Source organism: Hyaloscypha bicolor (assembly GCF_002865645.1).
Source record: "Hyaloscypha bicolor E unplaced genomic scaffold K444scaffold_58, whole genome shotgun sequence".
NCBI lineage: Eukaryota > Fungi > Ascomycota > Leotiomycetes > Helotiales > Hyaloscyphaceae > Hyaloscypha > Hyaloscypha bicolor.
The window spans coordinates 185,919-204,769 of NW_020194560.1; the positions used below are offsets into that span (position 1 = coordinate 185,919).

The following is an 18,851-nucleotide window of genomic DNA, read 5'->3' on the forward strand; positions in this document are numbered from 1 at the left end:
AGAGATAGAAGTAGTGTTGAGGTTGGAATCTGGCAACTTGATGGATTGGAGCTCTTGAGATTCATAGCTTCGGTTCAAGGGAGCTAGCTGGCCTGTCACGCTGCAGATAGCTTCGTAAGCAGCAGTTGGGTGCTTCTTTTATGAAATACAAGATGAACCAACAATCTTCTTGTGAGACAATGAACTGAACCTCTCGTGAATTGACGTGAAGATTTCTGCGAGCCGAAGCCGGAGTGACCCTCTGAGGTCGGATCTCTCGCTGCTTTTCCAGTACGCTAAGCTTTCCAAAGAAAAACCATCACATAAAACAACTTGACTGCAAGCTGCCTGCCTCCTTCCATAACCAGTCTCTTGCAACTGCAGGGAGAGCTCTTAACCATGTCAGGTAAAGCTCCTCATTTCTCATAATTGACACCTCGTTATCCCAAGGCTGACGAGACGTCCAGACTCCAACCCAAAACCAGCACTGGCAAGCATCCCACCCGAGCTCCAAAACAAGATCTTCTCCTACCTGGACCCGGTCACCTCAACTTGCCTCGGCCTCACATCCAAGAAGTTTTATGCAATTCACAAATCGCTCCATGGTGTCAACGCTACTTTGTTGTTCACCCCAACCGACTTCTTTGGCGTTGGAACTCGGGTGAAGCGGTTCAGCTTGATTGAACTTCTGAAGGACTGGATCAAGGACAAGATTACCCCGAGAAACTCGGTCGCAGCATCAAGGCTGCAAAGCATTGGGAGATGGTGGACCAAAAGGAGTTGAAGCTCTGGGCAAAGAATTTCAAGGACTATACTAGGCAAGCTTTGTGCAACCGTTTCTTTCCAGAAACTGGAGATGAAATTCTCGAAGAAGCGAAGAGGATGGTCTTGGAGTGCTCTGTGGAGGAACTGGACACTTTCATTAAGTAGGAGCGAGCATGGTGCATGGTGCATAGCGTGAAAGATAGAAGCAGCAGCCATGAGAGAACTCGAGAAGATTGTCACTGTGACAGAGTCTCATGCAATAACACAACTTCAGACACTCTCGTCTAAAAATCCAAAGCTCCTTATTCGTACTACCTACAAAGAGGAGAGTACTGTATCTTTTCTCTCATTTACCGCTTTCCTAAATGTGCAGCCGTATTAGTCTACCCAGGTAAATTTCTCAACATCAGAGCCAATCAAGAAACCCTTCCTTGCAGCACATTGTCAAATTTTTAACTCGACGAGGCTAACCACCCTCCCACCACCCCCTCCCCCCCGACGTTAGCTCCCGTTCAATCTCGAGTAGCCCTAGTGGTGAAGCAGCAGCCGGAGTTGTTTCTTCGAGTAAGTTCCATGCTCCCACGCCACGCACCCATGAAGCTAACAATCTCGCAGTTCATCAGTCTTCACCATCCGCTAAGCCAACACCGGATACCATCCCTCCCAAACTCCATTTTAAGCTTTTCTCAACTTTCGAGGAACGTACTTCCAGTTTGCGTGGGCCTCACAGCAAAAAGTCGTACACCTCATAAATTCAAACACCGAAAACCCATTCTGCTCGAGTCGACACGACTTACGAGTCACGGAGGACTGGTCAGCTGTGAGAAAGAAGTCTGCCTATTTCGATTACAGGAAGGGTGGCTGGGAGAGAAGCTGATTTCGGGGAAGCTGCGATGCTACGGACGGGTGTTGTTGGAACAATAGATACGTTCCTGACGGTTTGGACAAGGAAGGGGAACGGTGGCGGATATTTGCGAAATGGGGATTTTGATATAGGTGTGGAATTGGGGAGCGGTTTGATGGTATGCTTGGGAATTGGTACCTGGAGGCTGGGTGATGTTGGTTCCTGGGCGGGAAACTTGGGGGAAAACCCAAGAGCGGCTGCAGTAAATACGGGCCATTGTTGGGGTTATAACTGCCAAGGAGATGGTTGTAGCCTGTGTCAATTGCACCGGGTAAGCAAATAATTTTAAGCAAAGATATCTCACTGACATAAATGGCACTCTTTCTATGATAAAGAGCAGCACTGAACTTTCAATTAATAATGTCAGGCTGGATCATTTATAATACTTTCCTTGCGAGTGTTCCCATGAGTTATGGCACTTCAAAGTATCCCTTCTCTTCCCTAGATTCTGAAACGTGCAGTACCTCCTTTCAAACCTAATAAATGTTCCATTTTAACCCGGGGCATTAAGGATTCAATACCAGCTTCTCGCCCCTTATAAAAGGCTGGACAAGGTCGCTAAATTTAGAGGGGCGCTAGTCAAAAATCAACAACAGATCGGACTCCTCTTCCAAGACTCCAGTTCTTTGTCATACTCTAGCCACCAATAAATGGTAAGCTCTAAGCACATTCAGTACTTTTGAAGACTGACGAGAGACTGCACAGGGCTCCCTAGTTCAAGAATTACGGACATCTATCAAAGCAGTGGACCAGCGAGATCAACACGGCCAAGATGGCAGCAAGTGAGATTCTTGAAACATCCTCCTTCAATCAAGATTAGGTCTCTAACTTTATTCTAGAAGCAACTACCCAACGTCGTACCAAGCCAACACTTCAGTCCCTTCCAGCAGAACTGCAGCTGAAGATTTTCTCCAACCTCGACCAGTGCTCCTCAGCAGGTCTCGGCCTGACCTGCAAGAAATTCTGGTCTATCCATTGCCACACACACCCAATTACCTCTCTCATCTGCTACACCACCGTGCCAGATAGGAGAAAGCTTGGAGGAAAGAAGGCCATCTGTTTGGTACATTTATTGGAGGAATGGTTCAGATTCAGGGGGCTGTTGGGGCCGTGGCTTTGGGAGATACACTTTACAGCGCTTCGGATCGAGAGTGCCTTGGAGGAAGTGACTGCTCGTGGACAACCTCAAGTCTAGTAAGCTCAATAGCCAATGCTCCTCTTGTGTCTGAACAATGAAAACCCCACAAAAGCATTGATTTACAAGATCTGATATGATGAAGTTCTGGAGTGACCCAATGTCCAATATATAACGTGAATAATGAATGGAATCCAATGGCAATTGTTCCGTACTAATTTTTGTTATTCTAAGTTTCACTGGAGCATACTGCAAAGAGTTTTAATACAATGAGATCCAAAGATAATCTGATATCCTTTACAGGGAACAAATAATAGTGGAGAACTAATTACCATTGCCCCAGCAAGACTTAAACAATTGAGACTCTGTAATAGGGGGCTGCTTTAGCTATGTAGGTCTTATTCTGTTTCTATCTTACATGTATGCCTCTTGCAGCCACTTCCAGCCCCACGTCAGCCTTGACATAAAAAAGAGTACTCTTTTTAACGTCTCAAGTGAACTCAGCCTCTTCAAATTTTCCTCGACATATTGCCTCAATTAATAATACATTCAAAGTCATTTCCTTTTTACGGTTTCAACATTCCAGTATATTTAAATCCTTTCCTGGGATAAAATGTCTATCTAGGCTTGGGACATTGAAAATAAATGGGATTTTTCTCTTCCATACCCTATTCTGCATCAAACAGTAGCAATTCTTATCGCTTTTCCTTGTACCCTCTTGTGTATTGCTAAATAAGGAATTACCTCTCCTCTGCCCCCTACCATTCTCTCGCTAGAAGCACCAAAATTGCAGTTATGCAAAAGCTTTGTCTTCTCACAATAATGGTGAAGTGAACGAACATTGCCCTCCTAGATTCACTTGTGCGATGCCGCTAGCAAGTTCGAAAGTCACAGCCCTCCTTTGCCGACTTCGACATCTCCTGGTGCCGATCTCCCTCAACCTCGACACCCCGCGACCGTGATCAAGAGTACGTTACAACAACGCACTCAATCACAATGTCAGACGCTGGAGCGACTGAGCTCTATCGCCAAGCCCATGCAGAACTCGGCAGAGAACTTGCTGTGCTCTCAGCCATCTTTGCCGACGATGAGGAAGGAGCCTATACGGGAGAACGCCAGCCGTCTACAAGTACCCGCAAGTTTCCATCTTCCTTCACCACCCCAAGTGTTTCGCACCAAACTGGCTCCCGCATAGCTGGTATTGAGAACCACGAAGAGCAAGCCGAGTTGAATAATGAGGAGGATGTTGCTGCAGGCTCGTTGTGTAAGCTTCCATCTTCCTAAACCCTTGAAAGTGAGCCATAGCAAGCTAATCCTCACATTAGCCATCTTCCGACCAAAAAGTTGGCTAAAGCGGTTGCTACGCGCCAGTGGTAGGAAATCGCTGCAAGAGGTTGCAACTCAGACAATTATTACACCGCCTCGCATCAGTGCTCTCCAGGCATTGCCGGCTGAATTGCACCTGAAAATATTCAGCAGACTTGATGAGTGCGCATCCGCATGTCTCGGACTCACTTGTCACCGATTCTATCGGATTCACCACTGCACTTTCCCTCGAACAAGCATCATGACCCGTGGAACAATCACACACATCCAAGACCTCGGCATAATCGGAAAGCTTGAGGTTCATAGATACGTCTATCTCGTTCAGCTGTTGGTGGAGTGGCTTGGAGGAAAGAAGAATCTGACATGGGCCCAGAAGAGAGCTTTGCTGTATGCTAAGGATTTCCAGAGGAAGGATAACAAGAGACAGGAGAAGCTCGAGGACAATGCTATCAACGAAGTGCTTCGTGCTGATCCTATTCTCGATGATATGGTGTGGGAAGAGAGATTGGGAAGAGTCATGATTTGAGAAGCTCTCCTGGGCTGTGGTCGAGTGATGGGTTCTAGACTCTTGTTATTACGTCGCTGCATGGCAGTATCGGCGGGTCATGGAATAAAGAGAAAACTGTACTTTAGAACGCAATCAATGCACACTCTGAACGATCTGAAATCTCTCGAACATTGTGTTGTAGAAATTGCAGACTATAGTTGTACATTTGAAAGAGAAAGCCTTGAATGTTCTATCCCTTGCTTGAACAACAAAGGGACTGGAATTTATTGTATGCCATGGTGTGATGGGACATTGAAAACCGAGCAAGGTGCACTATTCTACTTTTGCTTGCGCACTGGGGATACATTGAGGAACCTCAGTTGTGAAAAGTACCACGGTCTGGTGAATTATTGGAAAAGAAGCTAGCTGGGTTGTCTTCATCATCACTTGAACAATGAGCGAATTGAGGTATAGAAATGTCTACAATCTGGTAGGAAATTCAGAAGAGAGCAAGGTCTACTGTTCTTTTCCTGATTAAACACTGAGCAAACTGAAAGACAGAAAGAACTTTGATCTCATGGAGGATTTGAAAAAGAACAAGATGCTTGAGAAATCAGTAATCTGGCTTCGGATCTCCCACCAAACTCTGGCCTAATGACAACAGTTTCATATACAGAAACCTCAGAAGTTTCCTTGAAGCTTTGAAAGGTGTCTACAACCACAGATAATACCCTGGAACGTCCACCGCCCACATGAGCACATCACATTATACGCTTTAGCCTCACTGGGAAACTCCCGCCAGAAGGAAAAGGTGCATCAGTTGCATTTGAACGTAGCCAGTCCCAGCTGAGCAGCTAGTCTCTTTTGTTTGCCCCAAGATTCTATCGATCCACGCACCCAGCAAGAGGGGAGAGAAAGGAGAGAGGGGGATGGTCCAAACTCATACATTATAGCATGGCGCCTGGGTTTCTTCGGTTTACCAGTCTCTCGTGATGAACAAGGAAGCAACTCAGCACAAAGACCTCAGATAGATAGATATTAAAACTGATGAGAAGCATGGCAAGCGCTCGTGTAGAATACGCTTTTTCCACTGATTAGTTGTCTATGGTGTCAATTTTATTAAACGTTCGATTTGCATATCTCCCATGACTTTAGCCTTCCATTTCAGAGAAATATTTCCAAAACTTAGTGAATAGAAATATTTTTCACGAGAGCGTTTCTAAATTCCTTCATCTTGGCTCATTCAAAGAAGCGAACAGCAGAGTACATGTATATATATCAACTTCAGCCCTACGTCTCTGCAGAAGTCAGCAATCGATCAATCCGTCAATTTGGCTACCAAGATTTCTAACGAGGAGAGCCAAGTGCTGTAAAACTTCCAATATCCGAGTGATCAACATGAAGACGACAAACAGGTTGCAACGGCAACTTCACCGAGTCTGTGTTGGTTTCCATACAGCCTCTTACTCTCCTTTTTTCTTGAACCTGGCTAACTTTTGGTCTTAATATAATCTCCCAAGATGAAGCCGAAGCCGAAGCATTAGGCAAGCCAATCCTGCCCTGCCCCCAAAAGTCCACCCGATAATCTTCTCCCTACCTCGATAACTACACCTGAACCACCCCCGACCCCATGTGCGAAAGTTTTTACATCCTGCACACCTCTCAACATGCGAAGAACTCTCTCTGCGCCAATGTCCTGGTCTCGACGGCAACCCCACCCCGCTGACTCCTTCGTGAACCTCTATCTCTGCCAGCTCCCAGAGGACTGGTTCGACAGCACTTGCAAGGAGCGATGTACGCGATGACGATATGGAACTTGCTCTGGACTTGGAGATTGCGGAGCGGGGTGTGGCTGATCCGAACCTTGGGGCGATGGTAAAGGCAAGGGTTAGAGGCATGGCAGATCTCGCGTGGTTGAGCGGATGCGCAAGAGACCGATCTTGCCTGCTCTTCTTGGGGACGGGGGCTATTGGATTGAGTGAGGCTAAGATAATGCCGAGCGATGAGTGGGGGGTCTCCGCAGCATGAAAAGGATCGTAAGGAATGGCACTTAGGGGGAGCCCGTGGAAGCTTTCTGGCTCGAGTCGTAGATACTGTGATGATGCAGTAATGAGAGACCTGACCCAGCCGATGAGGACAAAGCACGAAGGATCCGACCGACGCTGTCTATTCTAGCAAATCTATCCCCACCAATCCTGTAGCTCTCCAGCCCTCGATCAAGAAAGGCTGTAGTTTTGCGGCACTCCTGAACTGCTGAGGAGAGCATGGCAACGCTCATTGCTAAGCGATCTAAAGTAAACAAATTTGAGCAGCCATTTCGAGACAGCTTCCTACAACATGAACACCACATCCACCTGCGAGAACCTTCCAAGTAATCAACACAAGATGAATAACACAGGTATATACCATACTCTTGCCGTCTCTGTCGACGATCGGTTAGGCTGACCCAGTATAGCTCTGCAAACCCAACCCACTGCTGCTCTCGTATCCCTGCCACCCGAGCTACATTTAAAGATCTTTGACAACACCGACAGCTGTACTTCAACTTTACTTGGCTTGACGTGCAAAAGTTTCTAAGCAAACCACCGAAAACGCTACTCCAAATTTTCCCTTATAGCCATGACCGTCCTTCCCGATGGCTTAGGAAACAGCTTTTTGTTTCGGCTGCTGAAGGAATGGCTTGGAGGCTGCTTGGCGGAGAGAGAGTACGCAAAATGGATACAAGAGTCTGGCTATGGGAGCAGTTTTGCCTTGGAACGAGGTTTGCGCAATTTGGAGGAAGATGAAGAAGCATTAATGTGTTGTTTCCTCATTAAGGACTCTTCCCCCCATTTTGGCTGCCAAGAATCTAAGTCGCCAAGAGGGGCATGAAAGTACAACCCGGGAGACTACTGGTTATTGAATGCGTCTGAGGCAACACGGAAGCGTGAGATATCAGAAATTCGTCATACTGGGCAATGAGACGACTCAAGCAATAGTTCTTCTCCATCAAAAGCGGCTTTGGCTTGATACCTTGCCGCTTTATCGGATTATACCTTGGGCTCTAGCTTCTCAAATTAGCTGATACATAAATTGACTCAAATTACCTTAGCTAGACGAAAAATCCTTCGGGAGACGGGAGATATGTATCGCCTGATCTTTCACCTTGATCGTTTGTTTAAATATCGCGTCGCGAGCTTCCTATCGACCTTCCTTCAACCTCCTTCCCTTGCAGCCTTGCAACCCAGAAACCTAGCAACGTCAAGTACATTAGCCCTCAGTTGCTCAACATGGCTAAATTGGGTATTTGTTAACATCCACATCCTTGATCAGATCACCAAATTGACCCTCTATAGGTGCTTCGCTTCTGAAGAAGTTGAAGGCGTTGAAGACACACATGAAGTCCAAGAAGGCCTCTCCAACTCAAGCATCGCCCGCAACCCCCTTCGCTCAAGCTTTGAACCAAGCCGTGGCAGGAACTCAAGCTACGACAACTCTCTCTACCGCTGGACAAAGTCTCTCCCCCGTTCTACCAACTCTCCCTACCGTAGTACCGACTCTCTCCTTTGTTGTGCCATTCATCGTACCGGCTCTCAGAACTATTCCGCCGGAGTTGCACTTGATGATCTTCGACGAATGCGATGATTGCACAGCAGTCTGCTTGAGCTTGACATCCGGTTACTTCCATGCCACTCAGCGCCGTCGTCAACGTCTTCAGGGTCGTCATAAACTCACCATTGATTCCTTGATGCTTCAAACCACTCTCAACATGGCCGCTCCTGTCTACCTGTTTGAGCTCATCGAAGACTTCATGACTCACAGTGCTTCTGAGGACACTCAATCGCACTACCACTGGCTTGCCCGCGTGTCCCATGCTGTTGTTGAAAACCCTCAATGGGCTGAGCAACGACAGCGTGCCCTGCGCCGCCGCGCAATCCGACTCAGTCGATTTGGCTCCCTCTCCTGAAAGATAACGTGTTTACTGGACTTCATACTTCATCGGTGGGTGTTCCTTACTTTACTGTAGTAGTCTCATCTACATTGCTAACTCCTCTTGAGATGCTCTTCGTCCAATCCTCTCCTGTGCTTCTCGACACTCAACCTAATGATGGGATGAACCGCATTGAAGGAATTGAATCCGGTACTCTGCGATCTTTGCAATGATTGATGCGTGTTTCCATCTTGCGGAGCCGTTTATGTTGTGGAAGGCTGGTGCGCTTCTTTTTCTTATGTATCAGCACGAAGGAAGGACGAAAGGATTTCAGTAGACAGATCGAGATACGAGTCTTCGCGTCAATAGAAACACCTTACACAATGCAAGATCTTGAGCCTTTGTGACCTCATTAAGCACTTTGATGCTCAGCTATTGTCAAAGCTATGTCTATGTATCTTCAGATTAAACCCGAGCCGCAAATCAAAGCTGAGCTGCAAACACGACAAGGTCAAGATAAGCTGAAGTTGATAGGTTGCGACGAGGGGTAGCTTAAGGTCGAGATGAGAGGTAGTCCAAGGCTTCAGGAACCGCGGATCGCTTTGTCACACAACACCACTGGCCTACTGTCTTTCAAACGGCTGCGATCAGTCAAACATCAGACTCTGTCACCTCGTTCTTCTCGGAATGGAAATAGTGGTGGACGGTGAGAATCGTGCAAAGTGTTGTTCCTTTGTCCCCTTCCCCCTCCCCCTTTTTTTTCGCTTCGAAGTAAACACCGGATTAACATTGGCGCGACGCACAGGCGAAGGAGAAACGTCATTCCGCGGACTGAGAACAACCATCGCTGCTTTAGAAATGGGGCACAACTATCGCTGCTTCATGGAAACGCCGGCGCCGGCGCGGATGAGCTAAGATGGAAGATCCGTACATGGAGCACCCTCATCTTGTTCTCCATCGCGTAAGCTACGAGTTGGGCAACGTCTGTCACACAGGCGCTGACAGCAGTACAATGTCCATCATGGGAGGAAATCGCGCAGAAAGAGAGAAGAAGAAACGGGAAAGACAAGGACAACACCATGGCACCAGAGCCTGGGTATCCTCTGGTTGTGTTTCTTTGTCTCATCCTGTCTTTCAGCAAGCTAACTTCTTCACAGAGCAAGAGATTCTCATCTCGCCCACTTACAGACCGATGATACTGTCCTTCGAATCTCCACCTGGCGAAATTGCGCTTGAACTCTTCAAGGCTCATAACACACCGTGTCCTTCTCTCAGCACACAGCCTCCTTCTCCTTTCCGATCTATCGCTCTGCTCGATGCTGCACCAAACGAAATCGCCCTCGAGATCTTCAAGTACCTCGACCCGTGTACTTCGACTTGCCTCGGCCTCACCTGCAAAAAGTTCTACGCAATTCATACCGAGATTCATGGGAAGGCTTCGATGTTCTACAGGGTTCAGCTAGACGGGGACAAATACTTGTATCTGTTCGAGTTGCTGCATGGTTGGATGAATACTGGCAAGCCCTGTTACGATATATGCATGCCGATATGGAACAAGAAAATCGAAAAGGGTCTGAGAGGAAACACGGTTCTGGCACATCAGTGCACTGAGGCGTACAAGAAGATTCTACACTTCAAGGGCTGTTGGTTTTGCAAGATGGTGGCGCACGGTACTCGTATCTGTGCAGGGAAACCTTCACCTACTATTGGGCTCTATGCATACGACAGGCTTGTTTGTGTCTATCCGGGCAAGCTTTGCTATACTCCGGACAAGGAACATCACAGATATGAGTTTGCAGATGTTGAGGCTCAACTTGCGAGGAGGGGATTCAGCCATGTACCAGACATCCACGTCAGCTTTTTCGATGCCTGGTTCGGGTTGTTCATATCTTGCTTTACACTCTGGATCATCAGCCTGCACTTTTCTGGTTACTGAAGGGGTCGATCGGGAGGTGAATGGGAAATTGTAGGGTAGATGGATGGCAAGAATAATATGGCAAAAGAGCCTCAATTCAATTATTCTGAATGCGGTATACGTTTAGAGTGGAAATTGCCACCAATGAAACCAAACACCTTCACCTGGTTCAAATAGGGGGGGGGGCGGGCACGTGACACTCGTTTTACAACATTTCCGAATTTTAATCGTCGTTCAATTCCAGCAAGGAGAAACTGTACCACAGTATTTATTGCTTACGCTGGTGACATTTGAAACGCTTTGTTCGATTATTTCATGCTTGGTGAGGCCTCGGAGAATGTTGCTGCTTATTAGTCAGCAAGTCAACCGATACCAACAGGAACAGCAGCCTGAACTACATCTCGGCTTTCTCCCATCTTCATCAAACATCATTTCCCATCACCACCCCCTAACCCTGAATATGTACTGAGGCCCACAGCTAGCTAGCGGACAAATCCGAGAAGCGAAAAGTGATTTTCTGATTTTCTGATTTTCGCACTGGCGCCCCGCACACCCCCTCCTCCCCAAGGCAGAATTCCTAATTAGGGGTATAGCACCCACACGTGACTTTCGGCTTGGATAACGCAATAATAGTAAGGCTGCTTGCTTGTCTAATTAACGAAGTGAGAGCCCATACTACCGCGTGAAATCGTGCCAAAATTGGGCCGGGTAGTATAATATAAAATTGAGTATTTATTGCAAATTACTGTGGTCAGGTGACCACAGGCTATAAGCCCTTCTAGGATAACGCTATTAACAGGGTCTAATGACTTCCTTAACGTTCCCGAGGTTAGAAATGAGAAAATTAAACTATTAAAATAACTGAGAAGCCGGCTGATTACTTTTTTTTGGTAATTAATTGACAAAATCACGTGGGGGTAACGTTGCTCGAGTTTTTTAGCGCTCACGTCGCTAGAAAGTACGTCGTAATAGTGAAGCGTGCCCTGAACTTAACCCCTATTAAAATAACTTGGTGGATTTTATTAAAATAATGCCATGACTTTTAATAAATCTATTGCCATATTGCGAAGCTATTACTAAATAGGCTCGTATGAATATTAATTAAGAAGAAATTGCGAATAGATTAAAAGATTTATATGGAATCTTAGTTAATCCGCGTATAGTCCGACGGCGACTGCAAGAATGGAATATCTAAACACGTACTCAAATAGTAGATATGCCTTTCCTTTGCGCGCAGATTATAATCCTGTATTATCTGGGAGATATAGATGAGGAAATACTTGAGGATCTTGAGGATTACGGTTATATAGCTTTAATTACTAGAGTCGTCCGTATATGCAAGAAGCTTGGTCTTATTCGCCGCATAACTATAATGGACAGGCAAGCGGCGGACGAGTAACTATTTGTAATACTGTAGAGTAAGCTGAATAATGGGCGGGTTACAGGTTATGGACGGCGGTATTTGCACGCGTACTTCCGTTAATAAGGTTTACTAGTAACCCGGTTAGTCTTTCTATACTTTACTATTTCGCCCTAGCTTGGAAGGTTAGGGCCTTGTTTACTAACGTATTTTATTATTTATAGGGAGAGCTTATATGCGATATTACGACTCCTGGATCCCGAGGTAATTATACTATAAATGTGACGGATATAGTCCAAGAAGGGAGAATATATTATGCCTGGGCCAAACTAGATTTGGTTAATTAATAGATATAATAAGCTATTACTATTTGGGATCGAGATATATGCTTGTATTAATGCTTATTCACGTAATATTATCTGGGTATATATCGGAATCTCTAATCGGATTACCTATTTGGTTATATAGTAGTATCTTTAGATTTATGCTCAAATGGGCTATTGCCCTTACTTCTTTAGGGCTAATCGAGGCTCTAAACTTCCCCTTATTACCGAAGCATACTTCGTATTCTCGCGGATAGCCGATCCGTTAGTTATGCGCGTGGAGAACTACTTTATTTCTGGGAAAAGCACCGAGAATTAGCGGGTTAAATCCTGGTGGCAGGAGCTTTAGAAGAGCTAGCTATACCGGTGGCGCGTGAGTAATTCCGTTTCCCTATATCTGCCTCTCGTTCTTTCTATTATTAGGAGGGAGTATCGGGTACTAATAATTATACTGCTTTTTATTAAGGCTATTAGGTCTAGTATTATGGCGCCGGATTATATAACTAATTCTGATTAGTATATATAGAACTACTTTTAGGAACTGGCCTATACCGGGAGTTATAATTACTAATATTTATGGGACCGGATTACTCTGCTAGCACTTTATATATGGCGGATCCAAAACGAGGTATATAGGTTTGCGGACTTGTGGAATATCCACAGGATTAGAAAAGACAGATCTAGGCCTAATATAGTAGCCGGCAAGCCATTTAGACTATATACGAGGCCCCTAGGCGGGGCATAGCACTGGGGTTGCCCTATAGATATGGAGCTTTGTAATGTAATCCTTAATAATTACTTAGTTTGGGGTAAGTAATATGACCTCGCATAGCTCTATACGGACAGTTTACTCACATGCTAATATAGATATTAACGAGTTTTTGCCGAGAGAAACGCTAGAGTAATATTATTAGAAGCTTATGTCTTATGGTATAAATATGGCTGATATTCGTATGGGAGATACTAATAAAAACGGCGACCGACTATATGTTTAAGCTTACTACTAGCTCCGATATATAGTCCGGGCATATATAGCCTCAGGGTAGCTACTAATATTGGGAGAGTCCGAGAAGCCGACTAGTGGATATAATACCGCTATTACGCGGAATGGGATCCTCAAGTAAGTTATCCTAATAAATATAGAATATGTGAATAATATATAGGCCGGAAGGATACCCGTATAGTTCCTAATAGTCCAGGACTTTACCCAGAAATGGCCCTTTATTAGTAATACTCCTAATAATATGGGGTAGTTAAACGAGCCGGTTACGGAGTAACTAGGTATATTAAGATAGGTGTTATTTATTATTAAATATATTATTTTCGAAACCCCTTTCTTACTTTTGAGAGTAGTACTAATAGAATTATTAAGTTTATTTATTATATGAATATTCTATATCCTTAAATTCTTATCTCTCAAAATAGTACTACTATTTCTTAAAACCTGCCCTAATACTGCACGCCCCGCGGCCGAATACTAGCATGGTAATATCTAATATTGCGAGTTCTATTAATCTACTAATAATGAATATAATATAGAGGCCGCCGCTTTACTTGCCTAGAGTAGTAATACCAGTGGACTTGAACCTTATGGCTCTGGAATTCCGTCCGTATCTGCCTCCCTCTTTATATCTGGGATACTTTAGATCCCTAGCTTTTCTTAGTATCCTTATCTCATATCTTTTTTTCTAGGAATATCTACTATACTTGTTTCTCTAGTTACTATTACTATATAGCCGCCAGGTACTAGTTCTGCTCTACCCCAGGCTCCTCCTGCTCTAATGGCCCCATAACTACTCCCTTCCGTATTCCCTTTTACTACGAGCCATGTTACTTGACCTAACCACTCTTCTAGTAGTACTTATGCTACTATATAAGCTTAATGGGCTGTAAATGCGAGAGTTACTCAGGCCACTGCCCAGGCCATAGCTCCTTATGCCGGTAATAGGCTACCTGGAGCCCTTTAAGGTCTCATGAATTAAAATGTGGCCGGATCTAGTCTTATGGAATTACAGACCGTGGTTTTATAGCTAGTTCTCCGCAAGTGGGCATTTAATAATATAAAGAATTAGAGAGCTAAGTAAAGAATTATCTAACTTTCTAAAGAAGTCGGTAGTAAGTTTTCTCCTATTTCTTTTACTAGATTCTCTATATAAATTCTAATAGATATTTTTTAATAGGTGGCTTTTGATTTGAAATAAATAATCGAGTCTTTTCTATTCTTTCCGATATAGTTTCTTAGTAGCTACTTTCTTACTTCTCTCTCCGTATTAGCGGACCTACCCGCTATTATTAATTTATTAATAATACGAATGAACTAGTGTTCTGTACTAGTCCTAATAGTAAAAGAGCCCAGGAACTTATGATCTTGCCAGGTTCTATTTAAACTATCTTTGACCTTTCCTGCTATGGTATATATCTGGGCCCTAAGGGCGTCTGGATAATTTTCCTTGTTTTGTATTAGGATAAGACTTTATATGAAGATATTTGTCTTGAAATTACTCGTAAAGAGCTAGAAAATGCTTAGAAAGAGACTTTATATAAAGATCTCTGTCTTAAAGTTACTCGTAAAGAGCTAGAAAATACTCAGAAGATATAGTAACTTGAGGAGATTAAATAATAGACTAAGGAGGCCCAGAGAGCCCAGGAAAGCATTACCCGCTAGCATAGGCGTGAGACTTTGAGAGTAAGGAGGGATCTAATAAACTAGTGAGTAAATAAAGGCGTATATATAATTCTTTCCTTTAATTCTGGCTCTTACTCTTTATTTCTTCTATAGACCCTTTTTTGTTTTTAGGTTTAATTAACTTATACGTGCCAGGATTCTTCTCTACTTACTAATCTCTGGGAGCCGTAAGATAATACGGAAAGTATTACTAAAAGTGCTACCGAAGCTAATCCTAATAGTAATAATAATAATAATAGTAGTGGGCTATTAGATCCTCCTTTAATTTTACTATCCTCTTCTCTAGTAGAGGGGACTATGGTTAATCTCATGGACCGTATAAGTATTACTCCGTAGTAACGGGCATGTTAGAGGTATGAATATGCTATCCCTCTTCCTTATTAGATATAGAGAATTAACGGGCATAATGTCTTTAGCTTTGCGGGTAAAACCCAAGGCACCCGGGCTATTGCTAGTACTTTGCCTATTACCCCGGACAGAAGTCTAATTATTATTATTAAATTTCCCAGGCTAATTAATCTTATTTCTCCTAAGCGAACCTATTATATAAGGTCTAATAAATTACGCATGAATATCCGCTGAGGTTAAGGTAGTTAAGAAAAAATAGGCCTGATATCTAATATGCTTTTTCCTATATCTTGTAATTAGCTTAGTACTATTTTGGGTCTTATTTCCTTGCGGATATATATATACTTGGAATTTATGATTAATGCTTTAAAGTAATATTCTTTAATTAGTTCTCATGTAATTTAAAAGTCAGGCTACTAAATTTAATACTTTTATAATACTCAAATTCACTCAAGTTTATAAAGTCTTGTGATTATTAGGGCCTTTATAATTCTTTGCCTTTTGAGTTTAATGCCCAAATAGTATTATATACTCTGCCTTTAGTATAGAGGAGGCTCCTAAAAGTCTAGGGTTATAAAGGGATTTTTATATTAAGGATATATTATATTATAATAATGAAATTACAGGTATTTATATATGGATATATAATGTATTAGACTAGCTATACTAAAAACCATACTATATTTATATATAAAGTTACTAATTGCTTTATATTAATGCCGGACCCGCGTGGTCACGTGACTTCATATAATTGGCTAGCCATAGAAAAGCCCCAAAGCCCGAAACTCACGAAGAGTCTCAAGGGCTTTGGGGCTTCCGGACTATTACTGGCACCCGGTACTCTTTGGGAAAAGAGTATAATATATTCTATAATAGGTAACCTGTTATGGACTACTTAATCTTTAAGTTAAGCGGGAAATCTGAGGGCCGGGCTCGTAATTTAAGTCTTATTAAGGTTATTAAAGTCTTTGCTAGCTAGTGCTATAGATTTAATAAAAATATTGCGGGAATCCCATAGGTTCTATCCTAATTTATCCAGAAAGCGCATGTAGTATATCTCCTTATTTATTCCGATATTTGCATATGATTCCTGAGAGCCGAACTATTACCTAAGGGGGAAGTGAGAAGGCTAGACTAATATCTTTGAAAACCAAGGCCTTAATAAGTCTGTCTAGAAAAGCTTGCTAATTCTTCTAAAGATAACCCAAGAAAAGTTTGAGTTTATTATATGTTATGACTCGTATAACCAGGGATAGGGACTACTCTAATAGGCCAGAAAGAGTTTCTTATATGGCTTACTCGTATAACCAGGGACAGGGACTTGAGTTCGTTATATGAAATTACTTATATGCAGAGACTCCTGCCATAAACTCCTTATTTGGATTAATTAGTTAAACCTATTTTTGATACTGAGTCTTTATTAAGGTAACTTCCCGCTCCTAGAGGCTTTAGATAGAGTAGCTAATAAGTTTCTTAGCTATTGGCCAAGACTTATTAGCTAGAAAATCTATAAGTAGTAGACAAGATTATAAAGCAGAATTCCCCTAACTATAATACCAAGACGTTTTACTATAGCGCAAAGCAATTAGATATGGAAGCCCCGTTAAATATAATATGTCTCGAACTATAAGTTTGCGAGATAGGTATAGGGAGTCTTAGTACTTAACTAGTATTATAGTCTAGCCCAAAGGCGCCTGCTATCCTTTGTACCTAATTTAATAGGAATAAGGAGTGCCCATACTTTAACTCGAGGGATAATTAGGACTTTTATATGGACTTAGGGCAGCGGTTTGCTCTATAGAGAGAGAATGGACCAGAAATACTCACGCTATATTAATCTTTGGGAGGGGTCGCGGTAAATACCATAACTCCTGGAATACTTTCGAGAAAGCTCCCCCGAACCAAAGTAGGCTGGTTTATGATCCCAAAAGATCTATAGGAGTCTTATATGCCCGAGAGTGCGAGCGCTCAAGGTAAATACTATTTGAGTCCTAACCCATAATAAAAGGAAAATAAAGCACGCAAAATAAAATATGCAAAGCAAAAGTAAAATAAAATACCCGGATATTTAATAAATAGAAAGCCTAATTATGGGCTATAAGAACTAGTGCTAACTAGGTACACACACGGTAATGTTGAAAGAGAGGTAAGGCGAGGGAAACTAAAAAGTAAGTTAGTATATATTTCATAAAAGTGAACGGGGAAATGTCTAAATAGCCCGAAGGCGAGGAGTATATATTAAAGGAGTCGAGATTAGAGGGAGAAGGGCTATTTCCTATAAGAATAAGTTAGTATATATTCCAAGATAAAGAATAGGGGTACTTAGTAGCGGCCCGAAGGCTTTTGTGAGTGTTAAAGGAGGGGAGAAGGTATTAAAGTTCGGAGGGATCTAAATAGGAGTTAGCCTCTTTTTTGGAAGTTCGAGAAAGGGTACTTCTAAAGGGCCCGAAGGCATAAGAGGTATCGGAAAAGGGGAGAAGGAGATATTAGAGAAGGGAAGGAGGGATCTAAAATTTAGCTTTCTAAGGAGCAAGTGGGTTAAAGACTTATGGTATGGGAGTTCTGGATAAAAGTGACCCGGAAGTAGTAGTTAGGTACTAGCTTTTGGTGTTATTAGTAGAAGTATTAAAGGAGGAGGGGTTTAGAGGAGGGATTTGGAGGGGTTTAGAGGAGGAGAGGAAGGTTATAAGGCAGTTAGATGCTAGCTCTTGGTATTAATGGAAGAAGTATTAAAGGAGGAGGGGTTCGGAAAAGGAGTGAGGAAGAGGGGTGAGGAGGAGGAGTGAGAAGGGGTGAGGAGGAGGAGAGGAAGGTTATAAGGTAGTTAGATACTAGCTCTTGGTATTAATAGAGGTATTAATAAAGGTATTAATAAAGGTATTAATAGAGAAGGTATTAGTGGAGGGCAGAAGCTCTTGGTATTAATAGCGAAGTCGAAAAAATATGGAAGAAGGATAGAGGTTTTAGAGCGAAGATAGAATAAAGTCATAGTTTTATAGAAAATAAAGTTACTAGTGCGGGGTAATTATATTATTATGTAATTTCATATTTACTTTTGCTATTTATTAAGGATATATACTTCTTAGGAGAAAGTATTACTTAGAATTCTTAAGCCTCTCTAATTTAATAACCACATATTCGAAAAATAAGAAATAAATATAATTATATATACTAGAATAAGGGGATTCTTCTTATCCAAAAATTATAATTATAGTATTACTAAATATAGAGATATAGAAGTTTATATAATAAGCTATATATAGAGATTTGAGGAGATTTAAATTACCTCGAATTATTTATAATTAGCGAAGTAAATTAGCTAACTATGCGGGTCGAGTATAGTTTAATTATTATTAGCATGCCTTAGCTTTTGCGAGTTAGTAAGAGAAAGAATATTTATATCTTTATCTTTATAACTATAATACCTAAAATTATAATTTTTTTAATATTTAAATATACTTAACCTAGGGCTATTAAGTACTAATATTTCCATTTTCAGGCGTTATTTATTATAAATTTATTCGGATTTAAATAATTATATTAAATATATATCTTTATGCCCTAAAGGTGAATAATAAAGACATAGCCACGCTAGCTTTAACCTTAGCCTTAACCTTAACCTTAACCTCCTTCCGAAAATAACTTCGATTCCGATATATAATACTATTATTAAAGCTTTCTTTTATTAAAGACATATTAAATATGGCTTTAGG

At 42.4% G+C, this 18,851-nt stretch overlaps 6 protein-coding genes across 6 annotated transcripts; all 6 read left to right on the forward strand.

The window, feature by feature from the left end:
• Positions 1–378: 378 nt before the first annotated feature.
• K444DRAFT_629113 (uncharacterized protein) lies at positions 379–763 on the forward strand (the record flags this gene model as incomplete). Its single annotated transcript, XM_024883009.1, has 2 exons — positions 379–385; positions 447–763. The coding sequence occupies 2 exons, from the start codon at positions 379–381 to the stop codon at positions 761–763; spliced, it is 324 nt and encodes a 107-aa protein (XP_024737517.1).
• Positions 764–3,779: 3,016 nt separating this feature from the next.
• On the forward strand, positions 3,780–4,635 carry K444DRAFT_629114 (uncharacterized protein; the record flags this gene model as incomplete). Its single annotated transcript, XM_024883010.1, has 2 exons — positions 3,780–4,047; positions 4,109–4,635. The coding sequence occupies 2 exons, from the start codon at positions 3,780–3,782 to the stop codon at positions 4,633–4,635; spliced, it is 795 nt and encodes a 264-aa protein (XP_024737518.1).
• Positions 4,636–7,865: 3,230 nt separating this feature from the next.
• K444DRAFT_629115 (uncharacterized protein) lies at positions 7,866–8,542 on the forward strand (the record flags this gene model as incomplete). Its single annotated transcript, XM_024883011.1, has 2 exons — positions 7,866–7,878; positions 7,932–8,542. The coding sequence occupies 2 exons, from the start codon at positions 7,866–7,868 to the stop codon at positions 8,540–8,542; spliced, it is 624 nt and encodes a 207-aa protein (XP_024737519.1).
• An 880-nt stretch (positions 8,543–9,422) lies between these two features.
• On the forward strand, positions 9,423–10,442 carry K444DRAFT_629116 (uncharacterized protein; the record flags this gene model as incomplete). The annotated part of the gene is made up of 1 exon (XM_024883012.1): positions 9,423–10,442. One exon carries the CDS (start codon positions 9,423–9,425, stop codon positions 10,440–10,442), a length of 1,020 nt encoding a protein of 339 aa, XP_024737520.1.
• A 1,421-nt stretch (positions 10,443–11,863) lies between these two features.
• On the forward strand, positions 11,864–12,834 carry K444DRAFT_720913 (uncharacterized protein). Its single transcript, XM_024888498.1, has 4 exons — positions 11,864–11,924; positions 12,006–12,240; positions 12,262–12,477; positions 12,631–12,834. The coding sequence occupies exon 3, from the start codon at positions 12,274–12,276 to the stop codon at positions 12,421–12,423; it is 150 nt and encodes a 49-aa protein (XP_024737521.1). The 5' UTR covers positions 11,864–11,924; positions 12,006–12,240; positions 12,262–12,273; the 3' UTR covers positions 12,424–12,477; positions 12,631–12,834.
• Positions 12,835–17,487: 4,653 nt separating this feature from the next.
• Positions 17,488–18,157, forward strand: K444DRAFT_612360 (uncharacterized protein). The gene is made up of 2 exons (XM_024880117.1): positions 17,488–17,894; positions 17,967–18,157. Exons 1-2 carry the CDS (start codon positions 17,856–17,858, stop codon positions 18,114–18,116), a joined length of 189 nt encoding a protein of 62 aa, XP_024737522.1. The 5' UTR covers positions 17,488–17,855; the 3' UTR covers positions 18,117–18,157.
• Positions 18,158–18,851: the final 694 nt, after the last annotated feature.